The sequence below is a fragment of the Canis lupus genome, chromosome 6 (assembly GCF_011100685.1).
Source record: "Canis lupus familiaris isolate Mischka breed German Shepherd chromosome 6, alternate assembly UU_Cfam_GSD_1.0, whole genome shotgun sequence".
Classification (NCBI taxonomy): domain Eukaryota; kingdom Metazoa; phylum Chordata; class Mammalia; order Carnivora; family Canidae; genus Canis; species Canis lupus.
Window position 1 is genome coordinate 57,083,295 of NC_049227.1, and position 27,676 is coordinate 57,110,970.

The 27,676-nt window shown below is 36.1% G+C and overlaps 1 protein-coding gene across 6 annotated transcripts in view; it reads right to left on the bottom strand.

The window, feature by feature from the left end:
• Positions 1–27,676, bottom strand: part of RPAP2 (RNA polymerase II associated protein 2) — an 80,080-nt gene that overhangs the window by 22,666 nt on the left and 29,738 nt on the right. For 5 of the 6 annotated variants that reach the window (XM_038541363.1, XM_038541365.1, XM_038541362.1 and 2 more), the window contains 3 exons: positions 26,353–26,435; positions 23,314–23,394; positions 12,675–12,743 (listed from right to left, as the gene is read on the bottom strand). In XM_038541363.1, the coding sequence (XP_038397291.1) occupies positions 12,675–12,743; positions 23,314–23,394; positions 26,353–26,435 (233 nt within the window). Of the gene's footprint in view, positions 1–12,674; positions 12,744–19,451; positions 19,564–23,313; positions 23,395–26,352; positions 26,436–27,676 lie in introns of those variants that run through there. The other variant, XM_038541366.1, reaches the window with a different exon arrangement.

Genomic DNA, 27,676 nt, shown 5'->3' on the forward strand with positions numbered 1-27,676 from the left:
ATGGCATTCAGGGTCCACAATGGGGTGCTGTCCTGATTCTGGGCTGAGTGGTGGCTGAGTCTGGGCATTAGACATGGGCAGCCCCCTTACCATTCTTTAATTCCAATTCAACTACCTACTGGTAAACCACCCAAGTGGGTAATCTGCCTGAAACCTTTCCTATTCCTGAACAGGAATAGCCTCTGTGCTTGTAGAGCATTAAACCAAATGCACCATCTTTTAAAATTAGTTCTTCCTACCCCATTTCCCTAAAGGAACCACTATTTTCCTAGTCATCTATCTTAATACAGTCATATTGTGGGGTATTACGGGTTTTGTTCCAGACCACAGCAGTAAAGTATCATAATAAAGTTGAATGAATTTTTTGGTTTTCTAGTACATATAAAAGTCAGGTTTACACTATGCTGTAGTCTATTAAAAAAGAATACACCTTAATTAAAAATAATTTAGGGATGCCTGAGTGAGTGGCTCAGCGGTTGAGCGTCTGCCTTTGGCTCAGGGCATGATCCCAGGTCCGTGGATCAAGTCCTGCATCAGGCTCCCTGTGAGGAGCCTGCTTCTCCCTCTGCCTGTGTCTCTGCTTCTCTGTCTCTCATGAATAAATAAATAAAATCTTTAAAAAAAATTAAAAAGAATTTAAAATGCTATCACCTGCGTTTTCAGTGAGTTGTGATCACTGATCACAGGTCATCATAATATAATAATAATAAAGTTCAAAATATTGCAAAAATTACCAAGATGTGCCAGAGACCCGAAGTGAGCAAATGCTGTTGGAAAATGCGCTGATAGACTTACTCAATGCACAAACCTTAAATCTGTAAAAAATGCAATTACCCTCAAAGAGTAATATATGTAAAGCATAATCAAATGAAGTGTGCCTGTATTTTGAAATCATTTATTATTCCCTATCCACCCCCAACACACACACATTGCTAAACCTTGTAGATTCTGGAGCTATCATGTCTCTTATCATCGGTCTCTCCCATTTAGTTTTTGTTGTAATCATTTTAGTTCACTACCTCATTGCTCTTTGGTCATTGCTCTTTGGTCAATGAGGTTATCACTACTGGAGTCTCTGAGAAATCAATTTCATAAATGGTGTGGGCAAGAATAAGAATGCAAGAGATTAATGAAAAGCACTGGAATTACTGACAGCAGACTAGTTTTTTAAGAAGTTTGTTAAGTGAATGGATGTATAGTCTGAGGGGGTCAGTGAAATTAAGGACAAAGGACAGTTTTTTTTTTTTTTTTTTAAAGATTTTATGTATCTATTCATCATAGGGGCCGAGACATAGGCAGAGGGAGGAGTAGGCTCCTTGCAGGGAGCTTGATGCGGGAATGATCCTGGACCTGGGATCATGCCCTGAGTCTAAGGCAGACAATGGGTGAGCCACCCATGTGTCCCTCCATTTGTTTTTGAAACTTCAAAGATGAATAAGCAATTGGAGGCAGGAGGGAAGGAGTCAACAAAGAGAAAGGACAGTTTCGTGATTAATCATTCATTCATTCATTGCCAGATATTTATTGTAAATTTATAATTAGGCACAATACTAAGTGCTGGGTATATGATGGAGAATAAAATCAGATAAAGAACCAGCCCCTAAAATTTTCAAATTGAATGAGAGAGGCAGACATTAATCAAGTAATCATACAATTAAATATAAAACAGAAAACAAGACAAGTATAGGAAAGATAAGTGCGCAGTATTATAAAAGCCTATTTATAAAGATATGTATTTTAGTCAGGGAAGTTAAGAAAAATTTCTTGAGGAAGTTTCCTTAGGTTCTAAAAAATGAAGGGGAATTAACCAAAGCAAGAGAGGAAGGAAGAATATTTTGGACAGAGGAAACAACCAATGTCCTATGGTGAGAGTGTGATGAGAAAGGCTGAGAGAAAGAAGGTCAGTGTTCTGGGAAAGGGAACAAGGTAGGGTGGTAGGAGAGAGGAGGCTGGAGAAGAAGGGGCTATAACTATGCAGGGCCACACAGGCCACAATAAGAGGTTTTTCTCTGAGAGCAGTTAGAAGCTTTTGAAGAACAGGTGGAAGACAGGATCAGAGCTAAAGCACAGGTTTCATGACAGTACTCTGCTCAAAACTTAAATGACTTTCACTGTCCACTGAAGTAAGTTTATCTGCCACAAATGGATCTTACTCTACAGTAGACCCAACTTTCCAACAGCTCTTTCCAGTTATTTTTTATTCTTCACTAAATCGTTTCTTTTTGCTTTTGTCCATGCCACAGGTACTTCGTACAATGCCCTCATCCTTTCATTCCTATTTCTTGAAACCCTTTCTATCCTTTGGGCTCATCACAAACCCCACTTCTGTGAAACTCTTTTTTTTTTTTTTTTTTTAATCATCTTTCTAGTTGAGATCTTTTGCTTCTTTGCAACTCCCAACAGTCTGTGCTTTTTTTGCCACTTGATATATTTAACTTTTTACTGTAGTTACCTGTGCACATATTCATCTCTCCCTTTCTAGAACATCCAGCAGACTGTAAAGTCTTTGAGTGCAGAGGCTTTGTTTAACCTTTGTGTCCTGCACAGTGCCTATGATACAGTCTTACCAGTAGAAGCTGCTCAATACACATTTGTTGTCTATCTTTAAATTCAGATTTCTAAGTATTTGGAACCTTTTCAATTATTGTGTAGATACCAGCTTCTATTCTGATTTAACAGAGTGGTCTCATTTCCTTTTCTGGCATATATAGATCTACTTATGTTGATTTTCATGGCATGGATTAGAGACATAAAAAAAATACTAAACCAACTCTTTAGAAGAAAAATCAGAGCTATAACTCAGGTACTTATCAATCCTTTAGCTAACAACAAGATGATACTATCTCAGAGAAGAAACTCAGGTTGCCTTACCATACCTAGTTTAAAGAAGATTTATCAACGAACACTTGAGATCTTCTCATCAATGAATGAAAAAAAAAAAAGGTAGGAAGTAATAAAGGAAAACACTATTCTAGAACCACTTTAAAATGTCCTTTAATGTGATCTGAACAAAGAATCTATAATTCATATGAGCAACTTTCTGGACATCCCTATTCCCAGAATAAAATGTAAAGAATAAAACAGAAGAGGGAAAAAAGTTCCACAGATTGTAGTGAGGATTCTGTAAGCAAAATAGTTTTAAAACATATTTTTCCATTAAAAAAATCAATGAACATTTTATTTTGCTCTTCACCACTGTAAGTAGAATGCTGAGGTACTAAATCACTCCACTGTTTCCTTTTGCATCCAGAGCAGGTTCCTCCTCTTTGTGGAGAGCAACATAATGTCAGCTAATATAATGTCAGTCGTAGTAGAAAGAGTAAAGGAATCTTTTTTTTTTTTTTTTTTTTTTTTTTTTTAGGTTTCTGTTTTTTTTTTTTTTTTTTTAATTTTTATTTATTTATGATAGTCACAGAGAGAGAGAGAGAGAGAGGCAGAGACATAGGCAGAGGGAGAAGCAGGCTCCATGCACCGGGAGCCTGATGTGGGATTCGATCCCGGGTCTCCAGGATCGCGCCCTGGGCCAAAGGCAGGCGCCAAACCGCTGCGCCACCCAGGGATCCCGAGTAAAGGAATCTTAAAGGAGTGTTCCTTTGACTTAAATGAGTACTCTAATCTTTCCACAGAGTGATTAGCTGTATCATTCAATGCATTTCTTTGCCAAGCTTAATGACTAAGATAACTAAGTAATAATACTTAGGCAGAGTCATCATGGTTCTTTATCAACAAAATTAAATTGTTCTCTATGCTAAGTATACTCATCCTCATTGTCAGTAGCCTTTTACATATTGCGTTCGAATAACTTCTTATATATAACATCTCACAGTTGAAATCACACTAAGTTAACTTAACTTGGATATATAGTCTAACCACTCATTTTGCCAACAAGAAAATAATGCAAAATGAGGTTAAGAAACTTGTGCAAGGATATAGTGACATTGCAAAGGAAAAAAACAAGATGTAATCCAGAATAAGACTGAATTTAGGGTTTTAAGAGGCTCTTGCATGCTAATGGTAGTTTAGATGGTAAGGGAATTACATTTAATAAAAATATTGTAATGATTAATAAAAATTATTTAGATGCACTTAAATTGCATTTAGTTTCATCCTAGGCACAAAGCTAAAGTCTCAAAATCAAGAGGCATATGAGGCTATCACTATTAAGGATTTCTAAGAAAAATAAAGTAGAAAAGAACATAGCATGAAGAAGTATGTCATTATGGGCTTCCTACTTCATAACTATTATCTAGGAAATGGAGATAAAAACTTTGATTATAAATGACTATGCTAGCCAAATAAAAAAATGTTTTTCTTATAACAGATGGTTTATGCCCTGATAATGTTTGTATTTAGTGCTTTAGGATTACCTATTAATAAGGAAGCAGGGATGCTTTTCATTGATATTTCTAATTCAAAGCAAACAAGTTCTTTGTAATTCACTTTGTACTGATATATTACACAAGGTTTGTTTAAAGGGCTGGGCTGTAGTGACTTTAAACTTTATATCTAAATCCTGCTTGTGACAGATCTAAGAGCAGCTTTGTAGAGGAGTGTTGGAAAAGCTTTTCTTCATAATTGTTGCTTCGTAATTGTTGAAGAAACATAATCGTTTCTTCATAATTGTTGATAGTGGCTCCAACTATTTTTGTCATTGCTCTAGCACTGAAATGGAAACGGAACTAACCAGTGGTGTCCATATGCAACCATCATCTCACTCTTAGGGTGCAGAACCCTGAAGCTGGGTATGACAAAGCCCTTAGGCCTCTAGCTTCCTAACCTCCCCAGGCCTGTCCTTTCAGTGAGCTCAGTCAGGATGTGAAAATGTCACTGGCAGATACAGAGACTGTCTCCTCAAATTGAGGCTGTGACTAGCAAGGGCCAAGTGCTACTTGTTACCTGCATTCACCAATGCTGCCACTGCTGCTGCTTGGAATGAGGAAGCTAAAGGGAAAATCTTTTGGCTGAGGATCCTTGGTGACTTTAAGATGTACTGTGGCCTGAAGTTGAGGACTCTCAGTTACTTGTAGTTAAAAACACTAACATTATAAAATTATCAAAAATACAAGGAATTCTGAGGGGAAAAAAAAACCACTGGCTTTGGTTAAAAATTTAAATACTATTTTTTCTTTAGAAAAATATCTGGATTCCCAGAGTAAAGCTACTTCAATTTAAAAATATATTTTTCGTATGTAAACTCTCAGCAGTAAGTATGGGGTGGTGGTGGTTAGAAATAATCTATTAATACTCAGTAAACAAATACTTAAACTTCACAATGACAATGGTACTGTGATAGTTAACATAAGATAAACAGATCCAAGATTTACACAAGGAAAAAACAAACAAAAAGAGGAATTTTATGGATATTTAGAAATCCAAGAAAATAACACCTGTTATGTTTCAGACATTCAATTTATATGGTCTTATAATTCAATACTATGGTCTTTCTGAAAGGGCAGGGGGTCACAGGCAGTATTTTGCATATTAAGGAGAAATTCCTAGAACATAACAAATTGATATTACAGGCCCATGAAGGTCTAAAATCACTCATAATAGGCATATTTAAGTTTTAGAAAAACTGCAAATATAAGTCTCCAACATGACTACTGAATATGAGTAAACCTCTACTGTTCAATCTATGGAGCCCTCATATATTGCCAGTGGAAATTTGTTTTTTTTTTTAATTGGAGTTCAATTTGCCAACATATAGCATAACACCCAGTGCTCATCCCCTCAAGTGCCCCCCTCAGTGCCCATCATCCAGTCACCCCCACCCCCCGCCCACCTCCCTTTCCACCACCCTTTATGTTTCCCAGATTTAGGAGTCTCTCATGTTCTGTCTCTCTTTCTGATATTTCCCACTCATTTTTTCTCCTTTCCCCTTTATTCCGTCACTATTTTTTATATTCCCCAAATGAATGAGACCATATAATGTTTGTCCTTCTCCGATTGACTTATTTCACTCAGCATAATACCCTCCACTTCCATCCACGTCGAAGCAAATGGTGGGTATTTGTCATTTCTAATGGCTGAGTAATATTCCATTGTATACATAAACCACATCTTCTTTATCCATTCATCTTTCAATGGACACGGAGGCTCATTCCACAGTTTGGCTACTGTGGACATTGCTGCTATAAACATCGGGGGTGCAGGTGTCCCGGCATTTCACTGCATCTGTATATTTGGGGTAAATCCTCAGCAGTGCAATTGCTGGGTTGTAGGGCAGATCTATTTTTAACTCTTTGAGGAACCTCCACACAGTTTTCCAGGGTGGTTGCACCAGTTCACATTCCCACCAACAGTGCAAGAAGGTTCCCCTTTCTCCACATCCTCTCCAACATTTGTTGTTTCCTGCCTTGTTAATTTTCCCTATTCTCACTGGTGTGAGGTGATATCTCACTGTGGTTTTGGCTAGTGGAAATTTAAAATAGTGAGCCACCTTGGAAAAAAGGCTAGCAGTTTCTCAAAAGATTAAACAGTGTTAACATCATATGGTAACCCTACTTTTCAGTATGTGTAAGAGAACTGAAACATATTCACATCAAAACTTGTACACAAATGTTCATGAGAGCCAACAAGTAGAAACAACCTAAATGTTCAACAGTTGATTAATGGATAAATAAAATGTGGTATATCCACAAAATGAAATATTACTCAGACATAAAAAGGAATGAAGTAGTTTTGTGCTACAACATTAATGAACTTTGAAACATGTTAAGTGAAATATACCTGACACAAAAGGCCATTATATAATCCCACCTGTATGAAATATTCAAAATAGGTAAATTCATAGAGATAGAAAGTAGATTAGATTAGTGGTTGCCAGGGAATGAAAGAAGAGGAAATTGGGACTAAGCTAACAGATATGCGGTTTCTTTTTTAGGGTGATGGTAATGTTCTGAAATTAGACAGTGGTGACAGTTGCAAAATATAGTGAATATACTAAAAACTAGTGAATGGTCCACTTAAAAATGGTGAATTTCATGTTATGTGAATTTACATCTCAATAAAAATTTCAATGATCTTCCATTATGGTCTCAAGACTACTCAGAACCAAATTGGGAATGTTAGAAGAAAGGCCTTAAAATGCTTCTGAAAACCAATAAATTTCTAAGGAACCTTCTCTTATTTTTCATGGTATGCTCACAAACTTCTCTAAGGAAATTAGTGATGAGTGGGCTAAAAAAACAATCTGCTGAGGCAAAAAGCCTTAGTCACATTTTTCTATTCATGCCTGGTACCCTAGGGAACTGACTCTCCTGAGTGTCTATCTGTATGATGGTTACCTAAAGTGGCTGCCCATATCCAGTGAAGGCTTTTGTTCAGTGATCATGGTCAAGTTGAGCTTGTATAAATACCATTTTTCAGGACTTAACATGCTACTCCCTAAACGACGGGTATACTGAAAGCTTTTAGGGGGAATAAACTATTGCATGGTCTCTGCCTAGGAAGTGGGCCACAGTTCACTGGAAATAGACAGTTCAGATAAATAAAATGAAAGCAGACATTTTGTGAGATGATCTTGAAAGCTTTCCATTAGAGAACATCAAGGGCGTAAAACTAGGAATAGAGTATATCCATGTTAAACTACAAGTCACTCTCTTCCTTCTCTTCTAAGTATTCATCTCCTTCATTAGATAATCCAATCATTCCCATGAAACGACCTTACCCCTCTCCAAGGCGACCCACTATAAGACACTCAATTCCTATGCTACAGTTAACCACAAATTATCATAATGCAAAGCACTGGCTATTTACGAAGGTTAACGTGGAAAAGTTAAGGTTTTCTTTTTTTTTTTAAGATTTTTAATTTTTTTTGTTAAATTTATTCATGATAGACATAGAGAGAGAGACAGACAGAGACACAGACAGAGGAAGAAGCAGGCTCCATGCGGGAGCCTGACGCCGGACTCGATCCCAGGACTCCAGGATCGCGCCCTGGGCCAAAGGCAGGCGTCAAACTGCTGAGCTACCCAGTGATCCCCCCCACCTCCTTTTTTTTTAATTATTCAGAGAGAGAGACAGAGGCAGAGACACAGGCAGAGGGAGAAGCAGGCTCCATGTAGGGAGCCCAATATGGGACTCGATCTGGGATCTCCAGGATCACACCCCGGGCTGCCCAAGTTAACGTTTTAAATAACAAAAAGTCAATGAGGAAATCCCAGTTCTGGCATGTGGGTTGTACATAAAGTAAATTAGGCCAGTTAATCTGCTTCTCCCTAGCCTTCTATATGGCTTCTCTTTGGCTGCTAGTCTGGACCTTTCTCTAGGTTTCCAGTTTTTAGTCAACATCTACATAATCCCTTCACGTGTTACAGGATGAAGTATAATAAGAGGTCAAAGGAGACTAAGAGCAAAGGGAAGAGGAAAAGGAGAAAAGGGATCAAGCCAACGGGGATGTTCTATGGCTAGAAAATCTTCTCAAAATACCAGTCAAAATATTCTCAAGGAAACTACTGAGTACTATGATGAAAAGTAATTCTATAGTTTTTGCTTTTCCTATATTAGGAGTACGATGAGAATTATGAAGAATATGTAAACAAATATGATACACTATAAGGAGGCATCATAAAATGTAATGTAATAATTATGCTTGCTAATTTGGTATATAAACATAAAAATTATATAAATACATTAGCTTTACACAGTATACAGGCACTAACGTATTTATAGCAGACTGTCTATATATTTATACACATCTTTATGAAAAATCAGGCATCAAGACTATGGAAAGAGGCTAATATTAGAGCATTACTTTGTGGGCAAATCAGATTCAACTCTGTATTTTCAATATATAGTAATGTAAGAGTAAAATCTGACAAAGTTCAACTAAGCTAAAAAATTACTATAAGCAAGTGTTTAAGCAATAACACCAATTGCCAGGCTACTTTACTGCATTTCTAATGATTTATTAAAAAACAAAAAAAGGGGCGCCTGGGTGGCTCAGTTGATTTAATGTCTGCCTTCAGCTCAGGTCACCATCTTGAGGTCCTGGGATGGAGTCGAGTCAGGTTCTCTGTTCAGTGGGGAATCTGCTTCTCCCTCTCCCCCCAACCACCGCCACCCCAAATAAATAAAATCCTTAAAACAAAACAAAAAAATTTTGGGTCAATTATCAGTATTACAGATGTTCTACATAAGGAATTCTTCAGAGTCTTTGCTAATTATAACATTAATTAAATAAACATGAAAGGACTAAAGGGAAATTCCTTCACTGTTAAATAAATGTATACTGTTTAGGCTCTGATTTAAAAGGTCTTTTTGTGTGCCCTTGGTAGCTATTCAAGGTCTGAGTACAAAGTATAAATATCCATAAATGTTGCAGTCACACTGGGCATTCAAATCATATGGAGAAATGTAAATGAAATGGGAACAGGTCATGACGTATTTTTATATATAGATAGATGTATTTCATTGGGTGCACAAAGAAGTGTATAATTCAATTTGATCAATTCCTTCCTGAGATTTTATGAGAATAAAATTCCTATCAGTATAAATGACAGATTATACATTGTGGTTTAAATTTTTCTAATGTTAATACATCTGTGAAACTGCAAGGGAAGTTAGGAGGAAAAGATGATTTGATACAGAAAAACCTTATTTTTACTTTTAATAATACAGATGTGGAAATTCAAGAGCCAGTCCTCTTTTATTTTTTTGGACTACCATGTTTTGCTCAAAGTATTGAGTTTTTTCCCTCTCTAATAAGAGTTAGACTGGAGCCAGCCTAGCAAAAATACTAACAAAATGTATATTTTTTTAAGTGGTTCTCAAGAGGAATTTTGATACAGCTTTCATACATTAAACAAGTGCTAATAACAAAACCTTATAATGTTCATATACAAAGAACAGTACCATTGTTAAAATAATACTGAACATACCATTTTTTTATACTCATCTTCAGTGACGATAACTGCCTATCAGAATCTTTTTCCTAGCTATAGATTTATAAGAAGTTCACTTCTAACATAAATTCCAGAAACATCTGGAAGTAATGACTAAAAAAACTTCACTGGAAACTTTAGAGTAGATGCAAAGGTTTCCCGAATTACAGAATAATAATTTTTTAAAAAAGATAATCCCATGTATTCCTATGTTCAATCTTAATGGCAATAAATTAAAAGGCTGTGTAGTGCGGTTACTGCTGCATAAATATGTGTATGTTACCTCCTTTCTCTTTTTATGTCTCTTTGGATGTCTAAGGTCTTCATATTTTTCACTGTGTTTAAGATTCTTTATCCAATGCTAGCCCTCAAGCCTGATCTTTCTTCTCCCAAAGACAAAATGCCTTTCCCAAAAAGTAATTGTGAACTGTAAGTGGGCAGAAAGAGGGGTGCAAATATAAAGTATAATTATACTTCAGAGAAGTCAATGGGATTAGTATTTAACATGATAGATAAGTATTTTAACTTTATACCCATCTCATAAAGTAATATTTACTCTAAAAGGATAATAAAAGGACAAGTCTGATAACCAAAGGGCTTATGAATTGAGCCAGAGATTCCTTTGGGGGAAGAAATATGAAAAGCTAAAGGGGACTTTCTGAGAAAAGGGGAAATAAATAAATACTGGAACAGAAGACAAAACTCTTAGAAGCTGGTGACTGAAGAATAAGGAGATCCAGCTAGTGAAGGTACAGAAGGTGTAAATGCAGAATGGAAGAGATCAGGAATAACATGCAAGGAACACCAATGGCAAAAGTTAGGATTATGAGAAAATAATATTTGAAAGGCAAACACTGAAGAAAGTGTTTCAGCTGACTTGCTTTGTCTAGTGACCAAGGATTTTAAAAGAAGCCAGAAGAGCCCTAACTGGACGGGATTTTAGTTGTCCAGGTATCAAAAGGACCAAGGACTAGGAGAAAGATGGGCAGATCTAGCTAGGGGTTAATGTATAATGAAAGAGAAGGATTCAAGGTGGATGACAAAAGGAACTAGTTAGTGTTTACTGCTACCTCAAGACTGACCACATAAGTGCAACGTGCAATACAAATAAGATGTGGGCAGTTTGTTTCTTAACTTCAATTAGATTATTATTTTTTTGGTCATTGACCCTCAAAATAGGAGAATTCTCTATACTATATCCAAAATTAGGGAAGTCAAAAAATGCCTAAAAGGATTAGCAAAGCCTCCAATAGTTTGTGTCATATGGGGGCCTCAATTAAAATCAAACACTGGAGGTTTACTTTTGTGTGGAATAATCATTTGAAATTTTAATGGCAGCCTTTTTCATTATTTCATTTTTTGTATGTTATTTGTTCCTTGCTATACATTTTGGAGAAGATGTGTCAAGAGTTTGATATAAAAAAAAGCAGGACCTAACATGTGTCCTAAGTAAACAGCTGCTCATTAAGATAATACTTCCAGTTACTGGCTTAGAAAGCAAGATTCTGAGATTACTGCTTAGCCCAGGCCTGTGACTTGTCAACCAAAAAAGTTACTTCCTCTTTAGTATAATGAATTGCAGAAGTACAGTTAAACAGTTATCTATGAGGGTTTATTGGCAGGCATAGGATATGGTGGGTGAGCAGAGATACTGATATTTTTTTTTTTTGCCAGTGACCAAAATATTTACAAATTTCATAAAATGGAAAGAACTTTCTAAAAAATTAATAAGATCTGTTTCACAAATAACCAATTCAACTGGAACACTGAATAGTAGAAATGACAAAAGATTTGTTCTTATGGTTGATAAAAAATTTATATGATGGCATTCAAGTAAAGTTATTTTCTGTGTTCTGATTTAATGAATCATGTGAGTTGTATCTGGTTGGGTGACACAGATGCTGGTTCATTGAAGCCTACTCTAATGCCTCCTAGCACAGCCTTCTTTGGGACAGTGAAGCCAGAGTAACATGTCAGACTAAAGAAATATCAAAGAAAGAGAAAGCAGGGCTGGAGATGCTTTGAGGTTGGCTCATAACACTTCTTGACCTGTGAGTGTCCAGTAAGTATTTAGTGTCCTATGGGCTTCAATGACCTAACAAGCACTGAGTAGCAACAGTAATGCAGTAATGTATGGTCCTCAAAAGAAGACTTGCAATTCAAGCTGAAAAACACTACACTTACTAGATGGTTTTAACCCTACTGAAAGACAGTTTTAGAAACCACTAGTGATTTCTTCAAAGGTGAATGAGTATTAAATGTAAAATTTTTATATATGCTTGTGTAGTAACTTGTACTTTAAGTTCGTTTACAACTGTTTGATTTTAAAAATGTTTATTACTTTGGAAAATAAAACTTTCCCAAAGCTGTTAATGATAATAAATTTTGAAGAAAAGTGAGATAGCATTAGATATATTGGTAAAACTAGTTATAAAATAATGATGGTCATTAAATGCTAATAAAAATGCATTGTTAAAAATTAAATTAAAGGAATATTCCATATGTATTCCACATGGAGATGTTCTCCTCTTTAAAAAGATAACAAATAATATTTTTGAAGAAAAAGGCCCTCAGAAGAGAAGATAGTAAGAAAAGATAATAAGAGTAATTAAAGCTTATCAAAATATTGGCATATCACTTTACATGAAAGTTATTTCATCACACAGGAAAGTAAGACACAAAATGGAGGTACGTTTTCCAAAGATGCTTATAAAACCAATGAATAACTTGGTTTTTCCCCAATCAAAATTCCATTTAGCATTGAAAGTTAAAATCTGAAAGAGTACTTACAATGACAGCAACACCATAGCAATTAAGGTCCACTCCACAGGTTTGTGTATAATATTTCTATTTGTTAATCTGCAAAATAGGAAGATAAAGTTTACTATTATATTTAAATACATAAACCATCTATTTTTAGATAAAATCAGATTTTTGATATCATGTATCAAAGAGCACGATTTTCTATTCTTCATATGTTTGATAGGAGTCAGTAGTATAATACTGTGACTTGATCTTTGGTATCTGATAAGGATGATCTCAAAGGAAAGTGCTCCAGCCCCACTTCTATATATTTATAACAACAGTACTGTTAGATACGATGGGAATATGGGAACAATATGGGAAACTAAATTTCATGGTTTATTAAAATACACACATACACACAGTTTCCTGTAACTGTTTTCTGTATTTTCCCCCAGTCAAACGTTTCATTAAAGCTCACAAAGTAATAAGCAATTTCTGATTTGAATTCATCTTTTGCATCTTTCTACCTTGTGGTAGGTTGGCAGCAGGCACTGAGAGGATGTCATAATCCATAGTTTACAGAAATGAGTTGACTTAATAAACCATAAGACTAAGTCTTCAGTAAGAATTTTTAAAAAGTCAGAAATTAACTCTATCACTTAGTAGTTGATGACAACAAAATGCACTGTAGTCAACTTAGTTTCTCAGAAACCATCTGGAAGAATTGCTCTAAATAAAAAATGATATAAATCAGTAAGAAAAGGGCAGCCCCAATGGCCCAGTGGTTTAGTGCTGCCTTCGGCCTAGGGTGTGATCCTGGAGACCGGGGATCGAGTCCCACTTCAGGCTCCCTGCATGGAGCCTGCTTCTCCCTCTGCCTGTGTCTCTGCCTCTCTCTCTTTCTGTCTGTCATGAATAAATAAAATCTTTAAAAATAATAAAATCAGTAAGAAAAAAAGCCTAGCCAATAATATCTGATAAAGGACTGTTATGCAAAATAGACAAAGAATACTTAAAATTTAACAACAGGAAAACAAATAGCCCAATTAAAAAATGAGCCAAACGCCATAAGAGACATCTCATCAAAGATAAATGACAAATAAGCATATGAAAAGATGCTCCACATTGTATCTCATAATGGAACTGCAATTTAAAACAATAGTGAGATAATGCTATACACCAATTACGATGGCCAAAATCCTGAACCAAAATCCCTCCATCAGAGTCATACATTTGCTATAAATGATGAACCTACATTGACATCATTATCACATTGGTCAAATGTATGGCTCTGTAGCAGGGATGTGGAGCAAGAGGAACTCTCATTCATTGCTGATGGAAATTCAAAATGGTATAGCAACTTTGGAAGAGTGTGGTGCTTTGTTATAAAACTAAACCTACTCCACCATCTGATTGGCAATCATGTTCCTTGGTATTTACCTAAAGGAGTCAACAACTTGGCTATAAAAAATCTGCACACAGATGTTTATAGCAGCTCCATTTACGACTTCCAAAACTTGGAAGCAACTAAAATGTACTTCAGTAGGTGAATGAAAAAATAGGCTGTGGTACATCCAAATAATGGAATATTATTCAGCCCTAAAGATATGTGCTATCAAACTGCAAAAAGATGTGGAGATACTTTATATGTATATTAATTAAGTGAAAGAAGCCAGTCTGAAAAGGCTTCATACTGTGTAATTCCAATTATATGACATTCGGAAAAGGTAAAACTATGGAGATAATTAAAAGATCAGTGGTTGCCAGGAGTTGTGAAATGGGGGTGGGAGTGAGAAGTAGACAAATAGAGCACAGAGGTGCTTTAGGGCAGTGAAAATACCCTATGATACTATAATGATGGACATATGTCATATACTCATTCAAAGCCAGAGATTATATAATACCAAGAGTGAACTCTAATGTAAACTATGGACCCTTGGTGATGATGATATTATCAATGTAGGTTCATCAACTGCAACAAATGTATAACTCTGGCTGGGAGTGTAGCTAATGGGAGAAGCTATGCATGTGTGGGGGCAAGGAGTATTATAGGAAAACTCTGTACCTTTTTCTCAATTTTGCTATAAACCTGAAACTGCTCTTAAAAAATTGTCTTAAAAAAACCCAACCAATAAACAAATAGACAAAGGAAATAAGCAGGTAATTTACAGAGGAGGAAATGGTCATCAACATTTCAATAAAGAGCTTAAATTCACCAGGAAACATTTGGATGAGTGTGTAATTTCACCAGTAATCTGGAAAACTAGTATAAAAAGCAATTCACTCCATCACATTGGCAAAAATAAAATATTGATAATAGCAAAGGCTGGTGAGAATATGAAGAAATAGTATTTTTAACACACTTGATTGAGCAATCAAACAATTTGGCAACATCTAATAAAGCTGAAATGCGGGATCCCTGGGTGGCGCAGCGGTTTAGCGCCTGCCTTTGGCCCAGGGCGCGATCCTGGAGACCCGGGATTGAATCCCACGTCGGGCTCCCGGTGCATGGAGCCTGTTTCTCCCTCTGCCTATGTCTCTGCCTCTCTCTCTCTCTCTCTCTCTGTGTGTGTGTGACTATCATAAAAAAAAAAAAAAAAAAAAAAAAAAAATTAAAAAAAAATAAAGCTGAAATGCATATGAATAGCTGAACTATTTCACTTCTAGACATAAACCCTAACCAAAATCTCACTTATGTTTAAGGAAATATGTATAAAGATAGTTAATATGCTTGTAATGGGAAAATAATAAGTTGTGGCATTATTATAGAATACTAAAGAGCTGTCAAAATGATGAATGAACTAGACTTACATATTTTGCTCATCATAATTTGAATGAAAGAGAGCAAGTATGGTATCACATTATTTATGTAACTCAAGAACAGACAAGACTCAGTATTATTTCTGGATACACCTATGAGTAGAAGAATAAAAACACAGAATAGAAAGATATTTATTAAATTCACAGTTACCAGCTGCTTCTGGGGGAGAAAAGGAGAATGGACTGTGAAAGAGAACAAAGGGGAATTCATGTCAGGGCCTTTGCATTGGCAATTCTATTGCCTGAAACTATCTTCCCAAGTTAAGTTTTCTTGTTACTTTCACAATAAGGCATGTCTGGACCATCATATTAAAAAGTGAAACTTCTGGAGGCACCTGTGTGGCTCAGTTGGTTAAGTGTCCAACTCCTGATTTTCACTCAGGGTGCTGAGATTGAGTCCTGTGTAGGCTCTGTGGGGAATCTGCTGGAGATTCTCCCTTTCTCTCCCTCTGCCCCTCCCCACCGTTCACATGCATGTTTTCTCTCAAATCTTAAAAAAAAAAAAAAGGAAACTTCTTTCCATTTCCCAGCCCCAAATTCCCAGCTCCCTTACCTAGCTATATATCTTTTTCCCCTATTCCAGTTACCATCTTTAAAAAAAAAAAAAGATTTATTTTACTTATTTCAGAGAGAGAGAGAGAGAGAGAGAGAGAGAGAGAGAGATAGAGTGTGTGTATGTATGTGTAGGACGGAAGGGGGAAAGGGAGAGAGAAACACAAGGAGACTCCGTGCTGAGCACAGAACCCAACATACAGCTGGAGCCCAGCATGGGGCTTGATCCCACTACTCTGAGATCAGACCAGGCTGAAACCAAGAGTCAACACTCCACTGACTGTGCCACCTAGGCACCCCTCCACTATCACCTTCTAACATATTATTGTTGATTATTTGTTTTGGTTTTTGCCTGTGGCAGGAATCTGTATGTTTTTCACCTATTTATTTCAGATCAATTCCTTGGGTGTTCAGAATGATTTGATATCTAGCTGTCTTTGAGGGATGAGGCAAGCATAGGGTCCCCCTACTACTCTTGCCATCTTAACTCCTCTCTTCACCTATTTATTCCAAATACCCAGAATGAGGTAGGCATTCCATTAATTTTTTTTTCTAAATGAGTGACTTATTTTAATTAAAATACATACATCTGGATCAAATATTACAAATTATTAATATCTATTAATTCTGAATGAAGAATATGTGTATCTTTATTATACTAACCTGAATTTTCCCATAGTTAAAATGTTTTACAAAATTTTAAAAAGCCCAGATGACATAAAAAAGGAAGTACTACACTATGGTGGTTAAAAAGTCTGACAGACATGTGGGTTTGATACTCAGATCTGTCACTTAGCCATACTTGGAACACATTTCAATAGCTGAAGAACTATTTTTAAATTCAATAAAACAGGAACAATGGTACTACCCACCTCATAGGAGTTCTTATGAGGACTAAATGTACAAAAGATACCCATATTGCCAAATAAACAGACATTTCTCAGCCCCCATCTTAATCTATTAATCTTTCCTAGACCTTCTGATTTTGGATAAATCCATGGCCTCTGCCCTTGGGTCTCTCTTTTCCTCTATATATACTCATTTCCTTGGTGCTGTTATCCAATTTCATAGCTGTAAATATTAGATAACTATGTGCTCACAGCTTTCATATTTATGATCTCTAGCCTGGGCCTTTTCCTTGAATTCCAGACTTCTAGATCTAATGGCTTCCTTGATATGTATTTCCACTTGAATACATAATGGCCATCTTAAAACTTAGTACAGCCAAAGTTGAGCTCATCTTTTCCCAAAACCAGGTCATCCTGCAGATAGGTCCACCTCAGTGAATGGCCACACAATCTTTACAGAATTCAGTTGGTCAGATCAAAAATCTTGTGGTTAACCTTGGCTCTCTTGATGTCCCATGTCCAACTGGTCATCAAATCCTGATGATATTACCGTCAAAACAGAATTTGATTACTTCTTACCTCCACTGCTTTCACCTTGGTCCACCATCATTTCTTGCCTGATTACCAAGACAGCATTCTAAATGGTCTTCCTGCCTCTGCCCATCTACTGTAATTCTCAAATTAGCAGAGTGACATTGTTAAAAATGTATGTCAGATCACGTCTTTCTTCTGTTCCAAATCAATCAATTGCTCTCCATCTCACTTGGAGTAAAAGTGAAAAATGAACATAGCTATAAGGCCCATATAATCTATACCAAACCTACTCCTCGCCCTGTACTTCTCTGACCATATCTTTTTGTACCTTTGCATCTGCTCATTTCTTCAGCCTCACTAGCATCCCTAATATTTTATGAATACACCATGCCTGCTGTACCCAATATAGTTTCTCAGATAACAACATGACTTGCTCTCTCACTAACTTTTAGATCTTTTCTACAAATGGCATCATCTCCATGAGGTCTTCCCTGACCAGCCTATCTGGTCACAGATAAAAAAGCACAACTACCTCCCTCTTCAGTACCAATCCCTTTCCCAGCTTTTGAGGAGAAAATGAAGAGAATGAATTAAGAAAGGGGAAAGGACATATCATCACATAATGATAATACATATATTGTTTTAAAAAGTTTACATATCCTTTGTATTAGAATAGTTCCATGAATGAAGGAATTTTTGTCAGTTTTGTTCACTGCTTTGTCTGTAGCAACTAAAACAGAGTCTAGCACACAATCAGAAAAGGTCAAAGGGTAAGCATGTAAAACAAAATGTGGAAAAAGTTTAAAAAATTCCTTTTCTTTTTTTTAAAGAAATTATTTTTCTACTATACTCAAATTTCCCAAAGTTAAGACAAATTTAAATTCATTTACTCATCCAGCAAAATATGTACTGAGTGCCTGCTCTATACTACTCTTCTAGGCACTGGGATAAACACAAGATCTTCTTGTGTCAAAATATAATTTTAATTCAAATCAGATTTAGAAAAATATCTTGAGGGATCTCTGGGTGGCTCAGTGGTTTGGCATCTGCCTTCAGCCCAGGGCGTGATCCTGGAGTCCCAGGATCGAGTCCCACATCAGGCTCCCTGCATGGAGCCTGCTTCTCCCTTTGCCTGTGTCTTTGCCTCTCTCCCTCTCTCTCTCTGTCTCTCATGAATAAATAAATAAAAATATTAAAAAAAAATATCTTGACCCAAACTGATGACAGTGAATCTTTACCAAGCAACTTCTGATGGAACTGCTATGTCAGGTAAATCAAAGTAACATTCTGGATAAATGACTGTGATTCAATTCAGTGGAAAGGACAGCTCTATTCACAGGGGAAAGATTCTTCAAAGAGCTGAAAAAGCTGCTTTATGTGTATGTTCTAATAGGCTCTGAACTCTGGCTGCACATTAGAATCACCTTGGGGGCTTTTAAATAATACTGATGTCTGGGCCCAACCTAACCAAACTAGGGGTGGATCCAGGCATCTGTAGTTGTTAAAAGCTCCCCAGGTAATTCTGATGCACAACTGGTTGAAGAATCACTGTTTTACAAGTTCCTAATATTGATTATCATTTCAAAGGGAAGGATATGGTTATTTATGTCAATTCTTTTCCATTGCTAGTATTGATTGAAAAGATCTCTCAACACTAGTCATGGTCATCAATAAGGCTTTTTTTTTTTTTTTTTTTTTTTTTTTTAAGAGACTTTCATGTAGAAAGTCTATTTCTGTTTGTGGCTCTAGCCACCAAATAGTCATATACCTCTTGAAGTTGTCCTGTCAGATTCTGAAGACATGAGTTATCCTACCAGAGGTAATTCTGTACTCTAAATAATTGACATTTTCCTAAAAAGCAGCAAAGCCAATTTGAGCAATTTTTATTAAAGCTACAGACTCTAACCTGCAGATACTAAAGAGTAAAGACTTAAAAAATAATTAACATCAGGTTGCTTATATTTGTATGTGATCAATGATCTGTGGTTGCCTAGTTTCCATGATATCCAATACAGGTAACAATCTCAGTAATTAGAACAATCCTGTCATTCAGATTTACTGTTATTACCTGAATATTCACTTTCAAATCTAAACATTCTAGATGAAGTAAAAATGTCCTTCTGTGCTTTTGTCAGTCAGAAAAACAAAATGCTGCAGGAATCAATCACGCCTGTGAAAACCTTTAATTTAATGTATAAAACAATTAGTAAAAATTTTTAATTATTTAGCAAAACAGATCAACAGTTAATATAAACAGTAAATACATTAAATAGATTACTTTCTTGAGAATGCTGTTTATCTTGGAAAAATGTTTATATTCAAATAATGTTAAGACAGATAATAGAGATTAGATTCTATTGTAATTCGATCTTTGCAGAACTATATTATGTACTAGCATTTATAACATTAAAGAAAATAACCACTGTTAAAACGGGTCAATCAGCCCCAAAATAGAAGTTCCGGGCAGCCCAGGTGGCTCAGCGGTTTGCCACCGCTGCCTTCCGCCCAGAGTGTGATCCTGGAGACCAGGGGGATCAAGTCCCACGTCAGGCTTCCTGCTTGGAGCCTGCTTCTCCCTCTGCCTGTGTCTCTGCCTCTCTCTCTCTCTCTCTCTCTCTCTCATAAGTAAATAAAATCTTTAAAAAAACAAAACAAAAAAAAAACAAACCAAAATGGGAGTTCCTTATGCTAAGACCCACCAAGATTTAACACCTAATTTAAACTGTCGTTTCAGCCTCTCCCAGGAGTGAAGTTTTAAATCCATCAGTCTGGAATTTCCTGATCACCATTAAGGAGGTAATCTGCAAGGTAAGACCCCCTGCCTCTTCCTCTAAGGGAAGGTAACCTTGCTTGAAACATTTTTTCTTTTTTTTCTAATAACTTCCTTGTCCAGTCCCATTTCTGCCTACAAATAAATACCTTCTATTTTGTACAACCCTTCCAAGCATTCTCCTAGATGTTAGATGAAATGTTGCCTAATTCATTAATTACTGAATAAAGCCAATTAGAGCTTTAAAAACTGACTTGACTGAATTTTTGTTCTATAACAGCTTTAAGAGCTCCATTTAAATTTTACTTATTTATTGTCATTTGTTATAAATCTTTCAAGAAAATGGCCTACTGGGGAATTCTTAGAATCTTGTGATGATGACACAATGTCACCTCAAAATATCCTGAGTTGAAAAAATATCTACATTATGTAAATAGATATGCAATAATCTCAATACAATCTCTAATCAAAATGATAAAAATGTTAAAACTAAATTGAGACATCCCAAACACATTCTGTTTAGTCCAACTTCACAACCAAAGACCCTACAAGAATGTCTTAAAACAACTCCTGTAGTCTTGAGTCTACAAAGGCTAAATATTTAAACATAGAGTGGTACAAATGATCCTTTTCAGAAGATGAAGGTGAATTTGAGATTTGTCTAAACTATCAATCCTAGATCCTTCTAGTACATATTTTATTAAAAAACGGTTTCCTGAATCACTTTGTGGCACACAAAAAGGTTAGTGATTTTTTAAATGTGTTAGCTGAAAGTGAATGGTTATTTGATATTACTGATATATAGTACAGTGACTTCAAATCTAACAGGTAACAATGTCAAGTAATTATTTCTGTATTATAATTTTAAACTTTTAAAATATTATTACTACTGTCAACAATAAACCATCCATATTTATTGGATGAAATGAGTCTTTCACTCCAGAAGTTTGTTCGATGTTGGTTCTATTTAGTTTTAGCCATAGACAAGTAGTGATTTTAGTATTTGGTCACTGGGATTGGGCCAAAATGTGTATTTGGTGCACCTCTTCCTATAGAGTATTTAGAGGCCTATCCTTATGCTTCTTGGTACAGAACACAGTTTTAGCTGGCGTGAATATTTTTACCTTGACAGTTTTAGAACAATCCCAACTGCTCTGTTCTACAACTGATACTCGCTTTTCGTCCTTTCTTTATACCTACACTTTAAAAAAAACTCAGTATTAAATTACCCACTGTTTTGTACTGTTCACTGTGCTCAACTTAACTTCTAACAGATTTCCTCTTTGAGGGTGGGCATAATGCTTCTTTTTTTTAATTTTTTTAAAATTTTTATTTATTTATGATAGTTTCACAGAGAGAGAGAGAGAGAGAGAGAGAGAGAGGCAGAGACACAGGCAGAGGGAGAAGCAGGCTCCATGCACCGGGAGCCCGACGTGGGATTCGATCCCGGATCTCCAGGATCGCGCCCTGGGCCAAAAGCAGGCGCCAAACCGCTGCGCCACCCAGGGATCCCTGGGCATAATGCTTCTTTTGCCAGCAGCACAGTGCTGCTCATCTGATCTATATCTACTAATTTACTAAGATTCAATATGTTATTGGCTAACCACCTTTGTGTCTGAAACATCACTTTAGGCTATTCTATAAATGAACTATCAAAAAATAACTATATTAAGGCTTGAGCAAATAAAATGTTGCATTTAGTAAAAGATAATGTTTACTGGATGAGAAAACAACACTATTCTTAGACCTAAGACAATGAAGGTTAAGTCACTTTTTTCATTCCTCTGTTGGAAAAACTTCTTGCTCAACTACAGACCCCAACAGGTAAAACCAGAACTAGATAAGACTGCTTAACATAACTCATATTTTGGGGCAGCCTGGGTGGCTCAGCGGTTTAGCGCCGCCTTCAGCCCAGGGCCTGATCCTGGAGACCCGGATCGAGTCCCACGTCAGGCTCCCTGTTCCTCTGAATTCTGCCTCTCTCTGTGTCTCTCATGAATAAATAAATAAAATCTTAAAAAAAATAAGTCATATTTTAATTAAAACCCATTGTGAAAAAAAATAAATAAAACCCATTTTCTTTTTTTAAAGATTTTATTTATTTATTTATTTATTTATTTATTTATTTATTTATAAAAGATTTTATTTATTTATTCATGATAGACATAGAGAGAGAGAGAAAGAGAGAGGCAGAGACACAGGCAGAGGGAGAAGCGGGCTCCATGCCAGGAGCTGGATATGGGACTCGATCCCGGGACTCCAGAATTGCGCCCTGGGCCACAGGCAGGCGACGATCCGCTGAGCCACCCAGGGATCCCCAGATTTTATTTATTTATTCATGAGAGAGAGAGAGGCAGAGACACACACAGGCAGAGGGAGAGGGAGAAGCAGGCTCCATGCAAGGAGCTGACATGGGACTGGATCCCAGGTCTCCAGCATCACAACCTGGGCCGAAGGTGGCGCTAAACCGCTGAGCCACCCAAGCTGCCCCATTGTGTTTATTTCTTACTTTCTTGAGGCACTGATGAAGGTGTTTTACAATGATCCAACCAGAACATTCAAACTGCCTGACCAGAAAAGCCCTGATAGCAAAGGAATGCCTAGAAGACTACACCTCACAGATGTCCTTCCCTGCCCACAAATGTGGGCTGGCCACATAATGACCCTGACCCACCATGATTATGTGCTACCTGCCTGCTTTCTTGCATGGACCACCCAGCCAACCCCCTCCCCCTCCCCCAAAGCCCAACCTGTCCTTATAAAACTCTAGGGGTCCATATTGCTGGTGGAGAGACTAGTTGTTAAGGCTAAAGCCTGCCATATCCCCTGGCTGCTGGCACCCAAAATAAATCTTTCCCTTTCTCTTTTCCAAACCCTTTTCTCTCGAGTTATTGGCTTCTTTTGGAACAAGCTTATTCAAGTATGTTCAACAACAGTGTGGGCAAACCCAGCCAGGAGCTATGCTTTTGATTAGTCCAGCCCCCTCAGGACTTCCTAGGACGGAGCAGTTGGCTATGGCAACAGGCCAGGGCTTACCCACTCATTTTCTGAGTTACTGGCTATGATAGATCATTAGGTAACACAGTCTACCTATGGATTCTGCAAGGCAATCACAGGAAGTCAAAATAACCAAGAAGAAAATTATAGTATTAACACCAACCTGAAAGTTCGGACGAGATTTTTAAGTTGTGTATAAATATCTCCTAATGTGATTTGAAGAGGCCCCAAAAGTCCAGGCACTCTGAAAATAAAAGTTACATTTCTTTTAAAATATAATTTAATTAGACAAGACATACTCTTTGAGTTTTGCCTAAGTCTGGATTTTCCATAGGTACTAATGGCACTTAGGTAGAGGTAGTTGTTAGGTTCTGACTGATGAGAACTCACTAGAATACATTTCATAATTACCCCACATTCCACTTTGTAGTCTATGCTACAGTGTCAGGCACTGAAAAATATTATTTTGGCTGCTATCTATACTCTTATATCTAGTTTTTCTTACCTTTACTTTAAAATATTAGACTAAATGCAAAGAACACAAAGCAAGAGGAATTAGACCTCCCCAAATGGTCCAATTTAGGAGTGTGACCTATTTTTCCTTATGAAATCCTTATGGTGGAAGACTGATATATTTCTAGAGAGTAATTTGACAATATATGTTAAGATTTTAAATGTGGATATTCCTTGACCCAACAGTTTTACTATGAAAAAAATTTATCCTAAAGAAACAATCAGATAAACATAAAAAAGATGATTATTGCAAAAATATTTTTAGTAGTGAAAAATGCAAACAAATGTCCACCAATAGGTCATTCATTAAATAAATTATATATATGTGCAGTGGAATATAATACAACCTTTCAAATGATAATGTGAATGTACACATTTTTAATGTGGAAAGATATTCATGGTATAAGTTTTAAGTGAAAAATGCATATGTAGCATGGTCTCATTTTTATAAAAACTTATGTATAATGACACTGTATATGATAAAAACTATATTTCAAACTTGTTTCATTCCTTCCAGGTTTATATTATAACAGAGAGGACCAAAGGGAATGAATATACACACATACCACATATACATGTATCAGGGATAAACATCAAAATATTAATAGTCGTTACTGTTCAGTGGGATTACCAGTGATCTTCACTTCCTTCTTTAAACCATTTTGTACTGCCTAAATCTGCAATAATCATGTATTACTTTTTAAAACTTATTATAAAGCTTCAGATATATTTCAAACAGAGAAAATAGCAATATCCCCAAACATATATTTCCACATTCAACTTCCCAATATTTTGTTACACTTATTACTTTTCCTTTCTTCTTTACTTTTTTTGCCAGTACTATTTTAAAGTAAATCCCTGACATTACATCATTTGGCTCCTAAACATTTATCTATTTTTAAATGCAAGGGCATTTTCTTACGTAATCACAATAAAATGATCATAGCCAACCAAATTAACAATTCCTTAATATCATCTAATACCCAGCACATATTTCATTTTAATTATCTAAAAAAAAAAAATGTCTGTTTACAACTGGTTTGTTCCAATCAGAAACCAAAAAATGTCTTACTTTTATAATGAGAAAAATTGTTTTCATAAATAACAAAAAAACCCCAAACCCTTTATGTCAATAATTATTTTATATTTAGTGTTCTTTGTGTTTCCATAAGTTATCCCACCTCTTCTCAAATTTAGTTCTTGAGCTATTATCAATAAATTCAGTCTTCTGGCATGCAACTTCTGGCATCTTCTGTTGCAAACAAAACCCAGAAGGAACAGAATTCCTTTAATGGCATAACTGTGTGGTCTTAAATTTAAAACTGGGTCTTTCATTAGCTAAAAAGTCTAGAAAACTATGTTCCAATAAATCCCTATCTATTGATTATATACAAGTATCAATAATCCATCCTAACTTTCAGAACCTATTTAACCACAATTAGGATTGATATCTTCTTGTCCTATGAATCAGACATATGGTAACTTATACTGTTTTCTAACCTAATAATATCAAATGGAAACAAAGTCTGAGGACTATATAAAAGGCAAAATAATAGATTATCTATGAGGAGCCTAACATAATAGGCACTCAATAAATATTAAACAGTTATTTAAAATGTAAAACATTTAGGCTGCTCAAAATATTAAGGCTTTCAGAAGATATGGTTTATCATTAAACTATGACAAAATTAAGACTTCTCCATATGCACAACCCCCCCCCCCCCCCCCCTCTTTTTCTAAGATTTTAAAGTAATCTCTACACTCAGCATGGGGCTTGAGCTCACAACCTTAGTGAGAACATGAGTCCCATGTTCCACCCACTGGGCCAGCCAGGTGTCCCTAACCTACATGCAGATCTTAAACAATGACTGGAAACACCTTTACATTTTTTCTACTAAAGAAATAAAACAGAGATTGAAAAGTTCAAGACAGCCCTCACACCTCTAGAAAAAAATTTTCAAACTTCTTTTGAAAGACAAACCAAGATTACAATTTTTAAATGTCATTTATGACTGGGCTAATTACAAGAAAAATAATTTCCACCACGGGAAGTTTAAAACTAAAGTGCAAAGTTGACTTGAACAAAAACTCTTAAGTTGCTGAGTGTGAAATGGTTCTATAAATATGTATGCAGAGTGAGTTAACAGACCATTACAACTTCATAAAGTTTCATTCACATGTGAAACCGATATGACACATATACCACAAATCAGTATTTAAATAGTCTAGCTTTGATATTTTTTCCCTGACTTCACTGGATTATTAAGTGGAAGTGACATAGTTTGGTTTTCCACTCCCATAATCTCAACCTTCCTCTTTATTATGTGATTCTGTGTCTTCTATACAAAACTTAATTTCAGTATTTCCTTGGCAGGATATCTTAAAAATCTCAATTTCTCAGTAAAGACATCCATGTAAACTTTTAACATATTTTTCAAACTGTTCAAGATTCAGGAATAAAAATTAATAAAGGGACGCCTGGGTGGCTCAGTGGTTGAGTGTCTGTCTTCAGCTCAGGGCGTGATCCTGGACTCCCAGAATTGAGTCCTGCATGGGGAGCCTGTTTCTCCCTCTGTTTATGTCTCTGCCTCTCTTTTTTAAAAAATTAAAATTTAAATTAATATAAATTATGAACCCACAAATACCAAGTTAATTTTAAATATTTTAAAGTGAACAATTATATACTTACACTTTACTCAACTTTTCCAGTACGATGCGTTTTCTAATCTGGTTCTGAGAACTTGAATCTATCAGTGGAAAGGTGGGATCATGCTGAATCAAAGTTTTAAACAAAACAAAGCAAAATCATAAATTTACATTCTTCTTTGATAAGGACAATAAACATTAAAACACAAAAGCTCACACCTGGGCTATGGTAGACTAAAAAACTAGGCTTGAGAATTATTAGAAGATTTAAATTTGAGCATTGGTTCAGTCATTAGGTTGATGTGAACTTGAGTCATATGCCTGCTTTTGAGAATGTTTCTCGTCTATATAAAGGGATAATAATACTTTATTAAACGAGAAAATGTATACAAAAGAACTTTGTAAACTACTAAATGCTATACAAATATTTTTGAGATTAAAGTTAGCAAATACTACATATATGTTTATATATATATATATATAGAGAGAGAGAGAGAACGGGGAATTCCACTTCTAGAAATGGTAGACAAGATAATTCAAACCATCCCTCCTGCTGAGAACTGAAAAAACACTGGGAAAATACCCACATTTGTTTGAAAACATCAGAGAACTAACAAGGCAGTAAAGAATTAAGGCCAAAGATTCTAAAGAAGGTAATTCCAGAGAGGACAGTGACTAATTCCAGAAGAAGCAATTCAGATACTGAGAACCTGAGCATTGTTTTTCTAATAAGCATTAACAATTGGGGAATACCAAGAAGGAAGGAGTACTGGCAACCCTCCCCTCCAAGCTTGACTTAGAAGAACCACACTATAGAACTAGGAATAAATAGGAAACAGACTGGCTCTTATAGGGATTGAAATCCAGCTTCAAATCATCTTAATCCCTGATCTGATTAAGCGATTTGGGACTGCTACAAATCATCTGCCCAATGCAAACATAAATCTGTTGTAGAGGAAGATAACATCAGCTTGGGCCTTGAGTTATCTGTAATTTATAGTATACAATGTTTGCCATATAATAAAACAATAAGAAAACAAGACAATATGGTCAAAATCTCAAACATCAGCCCACAGAAAACAGGCCTCCGGGGAATCCAGATAATGATGTTATCAACTTTAGTTAAAATAGCTATGTTGAGGGTGCCTGGGTGGCTCAGTTGGTTAAGTGTCTCCTTTAGCTCAGGTCATGACCCCAGGGTCCTGGGATCGAGTCTTGCATTTGGCTCCCTGCTTCTCCCTCCACCCTTCCCCCCTACTCATGATCTCTCTAACCGTCTCTCTCTCTCAAATGAAATCTTTTAAAAATTAGCTATGTTGATATATTCTAAGAAAAATAAAGAGACCAAAAATTTCTGCAGAGAACTG